This window comes from Anabrus simplex, chromosome 2 (assembly GCF_040414725.1).
Source record: "Anabrus simplex isolate iqAnaSimp1 chromosome 2, ASM4041472v1, whole genome shotgun sequence".
NCBI classification, from domain to species: domain Eukaryota; kingdom Metazoa; phylum Arthropoda; class Insecta; order Orthoptera; family Tettigoniidae; genus Anabrus; species Anabrus simplex.
In genome coordinates this window covers 1,109,642,232-1,109,659,663 of record NC_090266.1, presented here as the reverse complement: position 1 = coordinate 1,109,659,663, position 17,432 = coordinate 1,109,642,232, and the positions used below count along the sequence as shown (strand labels likewise).

The 17,432-nt window shown below is 37.1% G+C and overlaps 1 protein-coding gene across 3 annotated transcripts in view; it reads left to right on the top strand.

The window, feature by feature from the left end:
- Window positions 1-16,948, top strand: part of LOC136863320 (patched domain-containing protein 3) — a 171,751-nt gene extending 154,803 nt beyond the window's left edge. For 2 of the 3 annotated variants that reach the window (XM_068225908.1, XM_067139705.2), the window contains exons 8-9: window positions 4,371-4,580; window positions 12,656-16,948. In XM_068225908.1, the coding sequence (XP_068082009.1) occupies window positions 4,371-4,580; window positions 12,656-13,918 (1,473 nt within the window). In that variant the 3' untranslated portion in view covers window positions 13,919-16,948. The remainder of the gene's footprint in view (window positions 1-4,370; window positions 4,581-12,655) is intronic. The other variant, XM_067139708.2, reaches the window with a different exon arrangement.
- The last annotated feature ends 484 nt before the right edge of the window (window positions 16,949-17,432 follow it).

The following is a 17,432-nucleotide window of genomic DNA, read 5'->3' as shown; positions in this document are numbered from 1 at the left end:
AATTAATGGTTGTTAGTCATAGGTTGTGCATAGTATATGTCTTATGAATATCACAGTAAAGAGAATGGCTTCAGAAGAGGAGACATAAGTACCATCACTCTGCACCTACATTATGTAAAGAAGAGTTCCTGTCTGTCTTTTTGTTTGACTCAATTTTTAACGTATTTGCTTCCGAGAAGGGTGAGGATGGGCTTAGAATTGGACATGCAGTGACACCCTTCAGGTATCTTGAATAGCTAAGGTCCTTCCCCTTACTTGGAGCATTACATTATCTTTTAATTCACAGGAAGTGAAGGAATACATCCAAGTTTTCCTTCCTTCCAAACCACTATGGTCCATAAAGTGTTCTGTGCAGCGAATCAGAAGGAAGTGTGATGTAACATCCAGGTGACAAAGGAAACAATCCAATTGTTTCTAGGGAAACGTAATGTGTCTGAAATACTTAAAAATAAGTATCAGACTGATTCTGTGTTGGACAGTTCAGTGTCCTTACACTATACAGGCATTCTGTTTTCAGTCGTTGTATAGAAAACAAGCCTCGTATATCTGGAGAAGAAAACTTGGTTCCTGAGTAAAATGAGTATTTAAATATGAGGCAAATGGGTTAAGTAGGGTAGACTTTAAATACTTCATCAACTTCATTCTCCACAGCTAAATGGTTAGCGTGCTGGCCTTTGGTCACAGGGGTCCTGGGTTCGATTCCCGGCAGGGTCGGGAATTTTAACCATCATTGGTTAATTTCGCTGACACGGGGGCTGGGTGTATGTGTTGTCTTCATCATTTCATCCTTGTCACAACGCACAGGTCGCCTACAGTTGTCAAATCAAAAGACCTGCACCTGGCGAGCCGAACTTGTCCTCGGGCACTCCTGGCACTAAAAGCCATATGCCATTTCATCAACTTCATTTAGGTACCTTCTAAACTATAAAATAAAAAACAACCTAGTTCCATCTTTTGTTGTTATAACCCTCCTCTATAGTTTAGTGGTATGGCTACAAACTCTACAGCAGGGCTGCACAATTTCAGCTCAGATGCCATGCCTGGCCCACCAAACCTTTTTTTGTAGCCCACCTGAATTAAAGTTATATTATTATCATGTATTTTTTGAGTTAAATTTCTAGTGATGATAACAAACAACTTCAGTATCAAATGGAAAGATTTAACTGCATTGTACGCATCACCAATAAGTCTGTGTTTGCCTTATGAGACCAGTTTTAAGTCACTGAAATATTTTAATCATGTCAACTTGTCAGCTAGATAATCAGTCGGGGTCTCCTAACAATTTACACACGTGACATTTCCTCTCGTAGAGAAGAAAGTCTAACTTATGTTCGACCATAACCTAGACACCCTATTACTGTCATCCGTTCCACACTTCTCATTAGGAGAGAAATTTTACACGTGTTTTTACATCTATACCAAACCAAACCCCATGGCACTACAGCCCTTGAAAGGCCTTGGCGTACCAAGCGACCGCTGCTCAGCCCGAAGGCCTGCAGATTACGAGGTGTCGTGTGGTCAACACGACGAATCCTCTCGGCCGTTATTCTTGGCTTTCTAGACCGGGGCCGCTATCTCACCGTCAGATAGCTCCTCAATTCTAATCACGCAGGCTGAGTGGACCTCGAACCAGCCCTCAGGTCCAGGTAAAAATCCCTGACCTAGCCGGGAATCGAACCCGGGGCCTCCGGGTAAGAGGCAGGCACGCTACCCCTACACCATGGGGGCCGGCTTTACATCTATAGCAACATAAATTAATTTACAAGCATTAGCTTTCTTTTGTTGTTTTGACATTCCATAAAATATTACATTTTCTATAGTTATGTTATAATGTGTGATGAAGTATGCTCTGCTGTACAGTGACAGTGGTATTTATCAAGCTCTTCCACACTCACTCTAAGACTGATTAATTTTTATTTTTTTTATCCTATGGCTTTTAGTGCCAGGAGTGTCCAAGGACATGTTTGGCTCACCTGGTGCAGGTCTTCCTATTTGACGCCCATAGGTGACCTGCATGTCTAAAATTCCAGGACTGATGTCTCCAGCTCCTGTATATAAGGACAATAACTTACTGTAGTGAGTAGTTGGAGATATGACCATGAAAATACAGAAATTAAATGGCAAATATAACAGCTATGGTACAGGTTGCTTTGATATCCAAAGCTGCAAGTTGAAGTGTGACCACAACAGCATAAAACATAAGGATTACCTGTCAGTCAATCAAATGGTTAATCATCAATCAACATTGGCCTGCATTTAGGGCTATCATGCATATGAAAGATTTCTATCAATTGTTTAATCTTGTCTTGAGTGATTCCAATGAACTTGGAAATTTATTGATCATTTCCCTAATTCCTCTTACTATAAATTAATATTTGCCCCAGTATAATTCCTGGTGAACAGTCCTGCCCCACACTCTGCCCTTCCCTTTTTTAACACATGTCAAGTACACTTTATAATCTCCTATCTTTTCCTCGTTATCTCCCCTTATACCTGAATATCTTTGCTAACTCAGCCTGTTCTACTTTATTTTTTCCATAAGCCCCATAAATATTGATACCTCCCCATCGAATTCCATTTCATTTACCAAGTTGTTTTCAAGGAGTCTGTCGCCTGTCAAATGGGAGTTGCTCCCATAGGTCCGAGGCTTGCTTAAAATGTTCTGAGCGTGCTGAGTGAAAATTCTGTGAAGCAGGATGCTATTCTTATTTATGCATAGTCCCAGTAAGGATCTCTCCTCTAATGGTTTAGGGACCACCAGTGGATTTTACAGTCCTAGCCGCCTGAGCATGAGGGCCATTACTCAGAATATGTCCGAGATGCCTGCTCCCATTCCGCAGCAAGTGGTATTCGGACTCTCAAGACTATTTACTAGACCACTCAGCCATTGCCCATGGTTCATGAACTAGAATATGACTACAACAACCCACACCATGAACCATTTATTGCGTACTTGACAAAAAATACCTTTCTCGTCTGTAGTGTAATGAAACGGTCCACAGTCCTGGACCCATGGACTTAAAAGTACACTTTCATTGTGTTCCAGCATTACAACACGCACACGGGACACATCCTAACCTCCTTGCAGGAAGTGACTCTTGACTCTGACTAGTCATTGCGTGCTGTTCCTGGTCATGGGTTACCTCCCTAGTAAGGAGAACTGTTTGTTGTATAGAAATTGAAAATAATTAATAATATTACAGTATTATGTTTTAAAACTTTTAGTATAAGGACAAAAAATGCCAAATTCACAAAATATGAATCATATCAATAACTATTAAGTTATTATTATTGTTAAGTTTCAAAAGCATTTCATACATAGAAAAAACCTGACAAAATAACTGAACCAACATCATAAATATATTCTTATACACCACAAAACTTAAGATATAGAAAGAGATGCACTTATGATGTATTCTGAACTTTGTCTCCATATCATCTGTAAAAGCAGATAGAACATATCTTTGCATGTCTAACAATTACATTGTTTATCTACTGGTCACGCACATCTCACAGTTCCGTGGCATCGCTATAAGGGAACAAGGCTGATTTAAAGGTACCACAATTATTTTTGGCTTTTATTACTGTGGGATCACCACTTCCAGAAGTATTTTAGAGCTGTTGCCAGCAGTTGACTAGGCTGCTCTTAAGGTGGAGTACAGGCCGCCTCTCATAAATACCCCTAACCTAGGAAAAGATGCTGCTTGATGGTTTCCAGTATCATATCCTCTCCCCTACTAAGGGAACTTGTCTGCCTCAAGCTGTTGGTCTTCTTAAGGAGTTTGCTAATTTACTGCTGCCCACCTCTCGCCATTAAGACATTGGCTACGTGATCTACTACATTACTCAAGCTGTTAATACTAACTCTGTCAAAAAATTGTAATTTCTTATCAACAGTGTCTTGCACTGTTTTTTCACATGATAGCAAAAATATTTACAATTATAAAATTCAATTTTACTTAAGTACTTTTTGAAAGTTATTTTAATCTCTAATTGCTGTAATTGTGACCTACCAGTATTATGTTTTAGTATCCTCTAGGTTATAAACTATTTTTCAATATAATGTGGAGAATATACCAACATTGTAGATGATGTGTTCCAAATACTGGACGCTATTGAAGGAGAACATGTGGTATGGATAGAGTGTTGCAGTCTACAAGATTCAGACATCTTCTTCATTCCTCCTCCTCTGCCTTCTCTTCCTCCTCCTCCTCCAATTTCAGATTAAAGCATTCATTAGAATTTCACTGTAGGATTCACATTGCATAGATACAGTATAAAGTAAATTCTATATGTTTGTACTGCTGAGTATTGTTCATAATTGGCAAGTTCTTTCTTGGTGTTCTGAAATTAATTTTCCTATGTTGCAGTTGTGGCTTTTCAAACCGAATCCATTCTCACTTGATGTGAAGTTCAACGATGAAGGAACGAAGATCATTGCCTCTCGGTTTCTTATCCAGGCAGTGAATATAACAGATTCAAATGATGAGAAGGCAATGGTTAGAGCACTAAGGAGAATATGTCAGGAATCACCACTCAATGCCAGTGTATTTCATCCATATTTTGTCTTTTTTGATCAGGTAAGAACATTTTCTTTATCTTAGTCAATGCAAGTGAGATGTGTCCCAGTGGTTCAGATTCACAATCAAACCTCTAGACTCAATGTGAGATGCTTTAGAACCCCTACGATGTGTAACAAAATTCAATACTCAGACTTCAAGGGATAATGGAATGCACAGATAGGAAACAGACGGGGAGCAGCACGCGTTCTCCCAACCTCACATGTAGGGGCACTTCAAGAGACGGCTACTGAATCAGAGGAAGAGCCTGTGCCCAGAACCTTTGAACGTAAATTGAAATGTAATAGTTTCATGCTCATTCACATCAGAAAGGATCTCCAATGCCAATTTATCATTTCTTTGGCCTCTTCTATCATCCCTAGAAGTTTTAAAAATGAATTTTGTTACATCTGGTATCTTCACATTTAGACTTATTGGAGACTGCACTTTCTGTAGGATTTCTGTTCAAAGTGACAAACATCAATTTATTATTTTGTGAATCTTCCAGTTCTATTACTTAATTTTGCTTCAGTAACCATTGAAATGACAATATATAGGTACAGGGTTATCAAAAAAAGAATACCCATACCAGTAAATTAAAAAAATTACTGCTCCAAGCAGGATACATATATTGAGGTGATTATGGTCTAAAAGTGAAGTGAAAAGACAGAAGATTTTTTAAATAGCTTACTATATTTCTATACATGCCCCATTAATGTCATGGTGGACATTGAATCAATAATCAGTTTCTTGCCTCGTATACTGAAGCATGTCTGGTGTATCAGTTGCAATGGCAGCAGTGATCCTTTGTCTGAGATGCAGTAAGTCATACAAATTCTCACCATAAACAATGTTCTTAATGTATCCCCAGAAGAAGAAGTCCATTGGAGTGAGATCAGGGCTTCTAGGCAGCCAGGGAGCAGGGCACCTCTACCAATCCAACCATTCAGAAACTGAGCATTCATTGCATTGTGTACATTGTCCAACACATGGCAGCACTGATAACTTGTTTCAAAGTTACGTTGAACAAGCATGTTTGATTTGAACTCAGCGAGCTTTCTGCTGGGCAGTCCACATTGTACTGGCCTGACCTGGCTACAAAACACACATGCAGACACCCTCTTCATAGTGAGGGTTATATCACCCAGTCAGGCAACTAGTATGGCTACTAGCAGCAGTTTCAAAAAATACCTCCCATCTATCCTATTCAGTTCAAAACCATAATCGCTCCAATATATTTATCCTATTTGAAACAGCAGTTTTTTTAAATGTGGATATTCTTTTTCATTGAGCCTGCGTTTGCAGATTCTCTGAGAAATTCATGATAATTCCAATAGGCAGGTCATTGCCACATAAATTGGAATAAACCGTGTTACTGTACCAATTTTGCTCTACTTTTATTGCAGAAACTGCTTCGTATTTTACTTTAGGTTTTGATTTAGCGTGGTATTGCTGTTTGTGATAACTCTAATTTATATTTGAAGAGAAAGAAAGTCTTCTTACTATATTTTGAATTTAATTTTGAAGTTTTTAGAAGTTATGCAGGGATTGTCCAATTAATACAGAACTGCGGCCGAGGCTGGCAAGCTATTGTTTCCCGCCTGATGGGTTATATGAGACAAGTTAGAGTGACTGCCTGTTAATTTCATGTCATGAAGAGTTTTACAGCACTCTAATATTGGCTGTTTTTGAGAATTTATATATCCATGAGAAAAGAATGAGATAGGGATCAATTTCTCTGTGATGCGTCTTGGTAGGTCTGTTATTTACCAAGTGACGAGCTCAAATTAGTACACTGGGGTGAAAAGCTGGTAACAGAAATGAGTAAGCCTGAAAATTTATAATGTCCGATAACTGACCCATTATATTGATATTATAAATTTATTCATTTGGAACAAATAATTCAGGTTCCCTAAAGGAATCTATATCCATATCATAATCTCTAACAGCATGTGGGACATATGAATCATAAACAAACACTCGATGTGAAATAGAATAATTAGGCCTATTATTATTTTCCACATATTCTCACTTCACTTTGCATACAGGTATTTATCTCACTGTAAAAACTGCATTGCATGACAAAGGCAGAAGCAGTAGTCCCCTCAGGATCCCCTCCTTCCCACGCAGCTGTTGGATTAAGTCCCTCCCAGCCGCCGCTCCAGTTCCAAGATAATTGGATGACCCAGTATATTTAACCTAGTCATTACTTACAATTGAGCAAGCTAGAACTTCTTTTCAGAAACTTAGAAAACTTTTGACAAGGCATGATCTTTCCATTATACTATGGACACGAGTATCCCAGTGCTATGTTTTCAGCATCCTACTATATGGTGTTGAGACATAGACACTGAGACCATGTGCAAGAGATGGCAAGCATTTGAAATGCGGTCATACTGAAGGATGCTGAAGATACCTTGGGCAGCTAAAATGACCTATATAGATGTTTAGCATTTATAAACAAAGAACCAGAAATTCTCACTACCATCGAGAAAAGGAAGCTAGAATACTTTGATCGTATGATGCAAGTGGGAAATACCACCTCCTACAAGTACTTCTCCAAAGAAAAACTAATGGGAAACATGGTCCGGGCCGAAGTAGGATATCATGGCTCAGCAACTTGAGCCAGTGGTCTGAGGTGATGAAAATTCAGAACAATTGGTCACCAATGTTCTGTGGGGACATGGCACATGAAGAAGTTATTGATTTATCAAATATGTTACACCCTTTGTTGAGACTTTCTGAATGACAATACATCATGTTAAACATTCAATCAACCAGTTAGCCTTGATTTGCATTTATGACAGTTGCCCAGGTGGCAGATTCCCTATCATTTATTTTCATAGCCTTTTCTTATAAATGATTGCAAAAAATTTGGAAATTTATTGAACATCTCCCTTGGTAAATTATTCCAATCCGTAACTCCCCTACCTATAAAGGAATATTTGCCCCAGTTTCTTCACTTGAATTCCAATTTTGTCTTCATGTTGTGATCTTTTCTATTTTTAAAAACACCACTCATACTTATTAGTTTACTAATGTCATTCCACACCATCTCGACACTGAAAGCTCAGAACATACCACTTATTACAAGTAACAAATTTCATCTTGATCCATGGTGGAGTTATTATATATAACAAATTCCAACTTGTACATTTGGGAAGTTCCACCTTTCCACCACTTTAAAATCTTATGATGTTCTTAGATTACTATAACATTAATTTATTTTATACATTTTTTTGTTGGTACTTGTTTCGTTTCATGGAAAACCTCTTCAGCCGTGATCTTGAATGATAGTTAAAATATACACAAAAACACAAGCAACATAGTAATAGTAAGATTTTAAAGTGGTAGAAAGGTGGAATTTCCCAAATGTACAAGTTGGAATTTGTTCTACATACCACTTAGTAAAGCAGCTCATCTCCTTTCCCCCACGTCTTCCCAGCCCAAACTTTGCAACAGTTTTGTCGGAAATCACCCAAAACAAATTGAGCTGCTTTTCTATGGATTTTTCCAGTTCTCGAATCAAGTAATCCTGCTGAGAGTCCCATACACTGCAACCATACTCTAGTTGGGGTCTTACCAGAGACTTATACACCCTCTTCTTTACATCCTTACTTCAACCCCTAAACACCCTCATAATCATATGCAGAGATCTGTAACCTTTATTTACAATCCCATTTATGTGATTAGCCTAATGAGGATCTTTCCTTATTTTAACACCTAGGTACTTACAGTGATCCCCATAAGGAACTTTCACCCCATCAACTCAGTAATTACTTACAACACGACTTTTAACCCCATTTATCATCATACTATTGCCGCTGTCTATCTCAGAACATTATTGAGGTCTTTCTGCAGTTGCTCACAATCTTGTAACTTATTTATTACTCTAAACAGAATAACATCATCTGAAGAAAACCTTATCTCTAATTGCAGTTCTTTACTCATATAATTTATATATATAAGAAAACATAAAGCTCCGATAATACTGCCTTGAGGAATTCTCCTCGTAATAATTACAGGATCAGATAAAGATAGTCACACCATGCTGTTAAAATCATAGTTTAAAACAGGTAAAAAGAAATTAAGATCCTCCGTCTATCTTTCTAAAGCTCTTTGGAATACGGAATAGGCCAACAAAATGTATATTCCATTACTTACAAATATATGAAGAATCAGGTCGACTGTTGAACTACGTTGGCCTCCTGAGCAAGAGGAAGAGAGTGCTCATGGCATTAGTAGAAAAACATATTGTTTTGTAATTTGATGCAACGTAATTGTATGAATTTGTAATGTGCACACTTATTATGCAGACGAATGTCGTGTAATTTGAATGTCTTGAATTCTTTTTTCTTTTATCATGTTTCGTGTTAGATACAAGTCGGTTGGAATTAATATTACCATTTTACAATGGTCATCCCACTGTTTTAACATTTTAATTTCCTTTATTCCAATCTAAATAATAGTTGATGAATTCTCTCCAAATGCATATGCAGTTCATTAGCTTTCCATTGATTGATAATAATGATATGTTCCTTTGTTCACAACATTATTAAAATAATAATCCATTACTTGGTACACAATGGTTGCTATAACGTGAACATGAAGGTAACCCCTGCTCTTCATAGAGTAGGAAAGTGACAACTCAAGATACAATATGATAAACACAGTAACAGGTCAGCATTGGAAGAGTAGAGAACAACAGCCTCCACATCTTAGTAGACTGCTGTCTTCAAACAGATAAACTCTCTTCTCATCAATCCAACTATGAAGCGTATTTTTTAAGTAAGTACCGTTTTGATATGTCAACAAAACACATGAACGTTTTGTACAAATTTTATTTTTACGTTAAAGACCACACTTTTATCTACTTTTGCACATAATTGCCACCAACATTAAGTCTTAATTCGGGTAAAGCCCCAGCATTTGCCTGGTGTGAAAGTGGGAAACCACGGAAAACCATGTTCAGGACTGCCGACAGTGGGGCTCGAATCCACTATCTCCTGGATGCAAGCGCACAGCTGCGCGCTCCTAAGCGCATGGTCATATCGAACAACAAGCTTTTGTATTCCATCATCATAGAAGGTTGCCCCATGACCTGATAGCCACTGCAACACGGCCATTTTGAGACTACTGTCTTCATCGTGGTGCTGACCTCCAAGATGGTTCTTCAAGTGCAGAAACACATGGTAGTCACTGGGTGCTAGATCAGGGCTGTATGGAGGATGATGAAATTGTTCCCAGTCAAATGATGCGATGAGATCTTGAGTTCAATGGGCCGCATGTGGTCTGGCGTTGTCATGCAGCAAAAAGATCCCTTTACTCAGCATGCTGCACCCTTTTTTTGAATTGCATGGTGCAGTATTTTTAAGGTCTCACAATATGTTTCAGAATGTATTGTGTCACCACGAGACAAAAATCAATAAGCAACACCCCCTTCCTGTCCCAAAACATGGTACACATGATTTTCCAGGCTGAAATTGTCTGCTTAAACTTCACTTTCTTGGGCGATGTTGAATGCCACCATTCTATAGATTATTGTTTCTGGTGTAACGCAGGCCACCCATGTTTCATCACCTGTGACAATTTGGCTTTAAAAAACCATCACCCTTAGCATCATAACACTGAAGAAAAGTCAAGGTGCACCTCGCTCAACATTTTTGGTACCCATCGTGAGCTCAGTTTTTGAAAAATTTAAGCGTTCTGTAACAATGTCGCAGATAACACTTCTTGGAACTTGAGGGAACTCCTCTCATAGCATAGGAATCGTGAAGTGTCTGTTCTCTCTCACTTTGTCATTGACTTTCTGCACCAACTCGTCAGTGATCACTGGAGGGTCACCCACTCCGTTCCTCACCATGAACATTCTTTCAGCCATATTTGAAAGCTCTTACCCATCTGTGTACCATTCCATCACTCATAATGTTTTGTCTGTACACTTCACAAAACTGACAGTGAATTTCAACTGCTTTCACACCTTTAGAACTATAAAAACGAATAACAGCACATATTTCACAGCCACTGGGATCCTCAATTGGCAGAGGCATTTTCAATTCACACAAACAAATGTATACACGGTCGGTTATTGCCGCAACGACCTCTGTAGCTTGCCAGCAGATGTACATGGTGCGCATGCACAGGACACCGACAGCAGCCTTGCAGTGGCAGAATTTCAAAACGGTATTTACTTAAAAATACTCCTCATATCAAGACTGAAAATATGTCTGCCCGCCATCCTGAATTTACTGGAAGCAAAAACGAGCTTGTTGTGGGGTTGCGAAGAATGGATTTAAAGGAATGATGTGGAGATTGTCCCTGTTCGCCTTTCTACTGCTCCCTCTTCTGATGCTGACCTGTTGTTTTTATCCTGGTTTGTGTACTACTATCTCTCTAATATGACTGCTCTAGCACATCTCGTATTTGCTGCACTTGTACAATTGAAGTCTGGTTTTTTACCTTCACAACAACCTTGATGACTATAATTATCCTTATCAGATCTCTATCCACAGGATTAGATTCTATTCAACAGAAATTTCTTTATTTGTATTTGTTTAGAGCTGGGTGGATAATATAGCCACAGAACAATCATTAAATGTACATAGTCTATCACAACGGTGTGGATTTGTTGATATGTTTTCTGTTGGTAAACTATTTCACTCAGTAGCACAGCCAGGATCGAACCAATTTAAGGGGAGCGGGGGGGGGTACAGTTACAAAATGAGGACAGAACATAGAGCGTGTGTGTGTGTGTGTGTGTGTGTGTGTGTGTGTGTGTGTCAGATTGCAGTACCGGTACACTACAAAATCTTACATTAAAATACAGAACAAAAAAAATATGATCAAGATGAATAGTTTTACGGCAAATGGTATGTTCAGACTACAATCTAAAACCCAACTTTCAAGGCTTCTTAGAAAATAGATTCAATAAATCTCTTGATTTTACAATTTTGTCTCTGTGAATATTCAAAAGAGTCAACCCATTGAATCGAATTTCACTTGTTTATTGTCAGTTTCTCTGTATTTTATTTCATAAAAACCCAATACCCCCCCTGGCTATGCCCCTGATTCCACTCCTGGGTGAAACGTTTACAAGACCCAATTGAAGATCCTTAAACAAAGTGTATGTATTGTTTACTGTCTAATTTGAAATTGCTGGTACAAACAGGTGGGAAGAATGACAGGAGATTATTTGGAATGCAGAGATAAAGGCTAAGATAAGAATAAACTTGATCGATTAAGCTTTACACGTAAGTCGGCTTCGTTGGTCGGGTCCTGTGAGGAGAGTGGTGGAAGATAGGTTACATAGAACAATAATGAACTTAACCATGAAGGATAAGGGAAGAAGAGGCAGACCAAGGCAGATTGTTAGTTATTTAAAGATAAGAGATGTGGAATTAAACGAGGCTACACAGTTAGTTGGAACTAAAGGATTGTGGAGGCATTTCATTAATTCACAAATGTTTGCAGACTGAACCATGAAAGATCTAACAATTTAAGATGTATGTATGTCTAATTAGAGATATCACTGACATGATCTCTATAAACTTTTTTTTTTTTTTTTTTTTTTTTACTATGCTTACCTGTATAATGTTTACAATATTAGTAAATTTCTTTCTTTTGTTCTTTCCTTTCTTTGCAAATAAATAAATAGTATCACTGTTAATCTATTATTATTAATCCTGACCTTTTCCTAATTTCATGGGGTTGGCTCTTTCTATGAAGCCAAGTTTTTTTACCAGTCCTATGTGGAGGTATGTATTCACTGTTAGGCATTTCTGCTGTGGTTAGTAGGACATTGTGTTGCGAGTCCGTGAAGTTGGGTATTGAGACTAACACCTACTCTAGCCCTTGAACAAGAGGAGTTCACCACATACGGCTAAATTCCCCAGTCCAGCCAGGAATTGAATAGAGGGCCCTCTGAATCAAAGGCCACTACACTAAGCATTTAGCCAAAGAGTTTGACTATCATCATCATCATCATCATCATCATCATCATCATCATCGGATCTCATGTATAATATAAAGTAGTTTTGTATTAAAGCAGTGTTAATATAATAAGAAGTTAATATGATTTATTTTTATTTTATTTTCAGTTTGAGCTTGTTCGACCAACCTCGATTCAGAGTATGATCATTGGAGCCATTATCATGATGCTTGTCTGTTTCATCTTCATTCCCAATGCATTTTGCTCTCTCTGGGTGGCATTCTCAATTATCTCGATTGAAACTGGAGTAGCAGGCTACATGGCACTGTGGGATGTACGTCTAGATTCTATATCGATGATTAATTTGATCATGTGCATTGGCTTTTCTGTTGATTTTACAGCACACATCTGCTATGCTTATATGTCATCAAAAGCTTCCCAACCATCTGAAAGAGTCTCAGAATGTTTGTATGCATTGGGTTTACCAATTTGCCAAGGTGCATCTAGCACTATATTGGCTGTTTTATCATTAGTATTTGCAGAAAGTTATATTTTCCTTGTATTCTTCAAAATGGTGTTCTTAGTAATATTTTTTGGTGCAATGCATGGTCTCTTTCTCCTTCCTGTTCTTCTGTCACTTTTTGGACCAGGATCTTGCCAGTCGTTGAAATCTGAAGATGATGATGAAGAAACAAAACATTCAGCTGTGGAGAAAACCTTTCCTCACCCTTTCTGCATACCTCACCCTTCTCTTCATCCAATGAATCATCATAATAATGGTTTCATGTTCAGAAATCCAAATGGAGAATTTAATTCCCCTTCACCACATGTCATGGCAAATGGCAAAACTGGGTATGATTCAAATCTGAAATCAAAATCTAACGGACCTCCAAATTTTGGAGTTCCATTGCCTGGCTTACCATCGCATGTCTATAATGGTGGAGGAGGGGTAAAATATGTTGATGGAAATGGGTCAATGATCCTGGAAAAAGATTTGGGAATTGGTACTTCTGGTGAAGATTCAAGCGAGTCCAGCTCTAGTCAGTCTCAACGTCGCCTTCAGAGGGAAGCAGAAGAGGAGGAGCAAAGACGTCGCTATGAAGATGGCTGGAGAAAGTCTTCAGCTAATGCCATTTTACCACTAAACACTCGTACCAAGCCACGTGAATTTCAACCCCCTCATATCATGGAAGTGTACAATAACTCAGGGTACATCAGCGATGAAGAAGGGCGGAGTCGTAGCAGACCATGGTACAGGAACAGCCATGCGCAGCCCGTTAAACACCACAACGACAGCTACATAGAACAAAGGTTCTCAACCCACGAGGTACATAACCATGGGAGACCAAGGTCCAAATCTCAACACAATCCACATTTGCATTGTCACTCAAGAAATTCAACAAATTACAATGGTGATGTAAAATTCCGTTAAGAAAATGACCAGTGAACTAATTGTGATGGAAGACTTATTTTTGTGCTTTTTATACTTGAAGATTACTGATTCACTTCATTGCAGAACTTGTTTGGAAGCAGTTTGTGGAGGTCTGGTACTGTTTGACTTTTCAGTGAAAGTAATAGGCCACTCTTACATGTATGGGTAAAGAGATATATTTTGTTACTTTTATATGTGGAGAACTTTCTTTGTAATTCAAGGAAGATTATTTTTTTTATTTTATCTCTAATGACCAGAGTAGAGTAAAATAATTAATTTTTGTGAGCAGTGTGTCTTTCAATAATTAATATTATTTATAACTAAAAGCTGAAAATATGTATGGATTGTTCTTATAATATTCGAGACTAAAACTTCTTTAGGGATATGCTGATAATATAATTATTAAATTGACATTTGAATGGTGGGAAGTGATACATATCATTGACTAAAGTTTTCTTGCAAAACTGCTTAGATTTTTGTAGTCATTCAGTATTTCTAGCCATGATATATAAGTTAAATTTGCCATATTTATTGTTGTTCCCTTTTATAGTAGCAATGTCATTTTCTCTTCTCTCCAACAGTGAAGTGTAGCAATGAAACTAATGTCAAACACTCATTCACACAGACATCATAGATTGAATTTTAATTACTGTAAGAAAATCTTTGACTCAATTGATTTTGCATGTCATGTATGGGGGTATCAATTATTCAAAGTTCTGATTTATAGGTATTGTTAGGTGGAGACCTTATGTAATAGAGTGTCTTTGTACTGAGTATAGCTAATCACTGTGCTTTTGGTCTGATATGGTACAGTGCCTGTAAATAAATTTTAATAGAATGTCGAGAGAAATATGAAAGAAAACATTCCTGTTTTTCACTACAAGAATTATGTGTTTCTGACAGAGCCTAGTAGTGTTACAGCACACACTGGGGTTACACTGTATCTGTATCCTAAATCAAAGAATTATATAGTTCTCTTCACTACTATCTATGCTTGTCACAAAGTTACCCAGTGTATGTTATTCATTAATGGTTGTGTTCTACATTGGTAGGTACTCATTTCCTTTAGATTATTGTACTATGTTATCCATTTTAATCACAGATTTTATTAATTGTATGCAGTTTTGAGGCAAAGCTACTAATAAATTTTAACACTTTAATCACCTACTTCAGATGCATCTCTCTTCCATTCTGTCCTCTGTTTCCTTGTCCAAGTATAATGTGAAAGTCCTAATTTTCTTTTCATTATTTAAAACTATGTTTCTTTGAATATGAGTACTGAAGGAAGAGGGATACCATTGTGTATACACCTACTAATTAAATTACTGAGAATATCTCCATAAGAAATGGATTCTCTCACTGTGTTTTTGTTAACGTGAGATTAGTAGCATATTCTTCAGTTAATCCGATTTTCATGATATTCTGGCAAAGATTGTTTATAAGGTTATAAATAGCTTCCTTATGCCATTATCTTACAACATATCTGTATTAAAACTGAATCTTCCTGTTCTTGTGTTAAGTAGATCATGGAAGGAAAGTGTACGTATGTGATCAGTGGCCATACACCTCGTTGCCATAAGACCTATCTGTGTCGGTGCGACGTAAAGCAAATAATAATAATAATAATAATAATAATAATAATAATAATAATAATAATAATAATAATAATAACCTATTTACAGCCTCTCAACTTTTATTTATGTGCTGTTTCATGTGCCGTGTCCATTACATTCGTCATCACCATGTCTTCAGCCAGTCCCAACACTTTGATGTTTCGGAGCCATGACTTCTGTGGTCTAGTAGCTCCTCTACTGTCAGTACATATCCTGCCTCTCAGTATGAGACCTAAATAAGCTGTTTGCTGGAGCTTTCCTTAGCACCTTTTTACTTGGTCTGTTCAGGATATTCTGAGCTTCCTTCTAACACAACCACATTGCATAGGCCTTTTGTCTGATTAGGGAAGAAGCTTTAAGAGTCCACATCTGTACTCCATACAACAATGGTGTAATAACTTTTACCTTACTTTGACATTCAAATTATCGTTTTTAAGAAAATATTCTATTTTCCTTCCATTTATTTATATTATATGACAGTGAACAAGATTCAGAGTTTTAACACTGTAATAGATTCATTGCATGATTTTCTGACAGATGACTTTTTACTGTGTAAAGAGATTGTGCTCTTTTATGCAGCTTTTCCCTTCCGAGAACATTTTGGCAGCAGATATCTTTAAAACTCTTGTTAAGAATCTCTGTTACATTATCGTACATAAGTTACATGCTTCCTTAGAAGTAGTATAGGTCAAGAATAACATTTAGCTATTTGATCACATGAGAGTAAATTGAAAAGGTAAAATATATAACAATTTTATCACTTTTTTTCTTTTAAAGTTACAACAGTATGAAAAAAGCTTAACTTGTATGGCTCTTCAAATTAATTTTAAATTAATCATTTGTAATCAATTGAATTAGTACATTTTCCAAGCTTTGTACATTTTTCATGCCTTTTCAAGAATTTCCCAACATTTAACCTGTGGATAACTTGTTTTTTGCTCATGTAGAAACAGTATAGTTGACCTATGTAACACTACAAGGCATGAATTGGGAATATATAGGCTACATGTATGGTATATGAATGTATATCTTTTTTGCGGTGAATGTGAAATTTATTACTTCTGTACAAATGAACAATGATGGAAATAACAACAGAATAATAGTAGTGCATATCATAAGAATAGTGAGTGAAATTCATGGGGCATTTTCGTGTCAAATATTTGTGAACTGCCATTGAATTCTGCTACAGTACTACAGATACTCATTCATTTTTGTTCATATTTATGTCTATCACACAAGTGTTGTTACCTGCGTCTCTACCTCTTCAGGGTATTAATTCATTAATTTGCACAATAACCATGACCTTGTATATATTTATTCTGTAAATGAGTGAATGTGGAATATTGTAGAATATGTGAATGAACTCTGGAAAACTGTGAAACTGTTTTATGTTTATATGGAACAATAAAGGAATGATTAGTACATATTTAGATAGACTCATGGTTTCATTTTACATTACACCCATGTTAAATTTAGTTTACGGTACCTGATTTTACCACGTTGGAAATTTATGTGTGATAACATAGACAGTGACATGAGACAACTCTGGCTGTTCTGCAAACTGGTCTACAGAGCAGTGAGTGCTGAATAGCAACATCCCAAACCAGTGTTCCCCAACCTGTCCTGTTTTGGGGAACACTAGAAATAATGTATTTTCCGGTGTATAAGAAGTACATCAAAATTTAACAAATATCTTCTCCAGCACTTGTGTAATTGTTACCAAATCATTTATAACTGTGAGTTTTTCAGTCTGTCAAAAGTAATTCAGTATAAAATAAATTTTAGGAAATACCTTATTACAGATTATACCTGATAAAGATACCATTAAAAACAGAATGACATGTTTTGTTCTTGACAGAACATCATCAGATTCTATCAAATAACATACATTTTATTTTTGA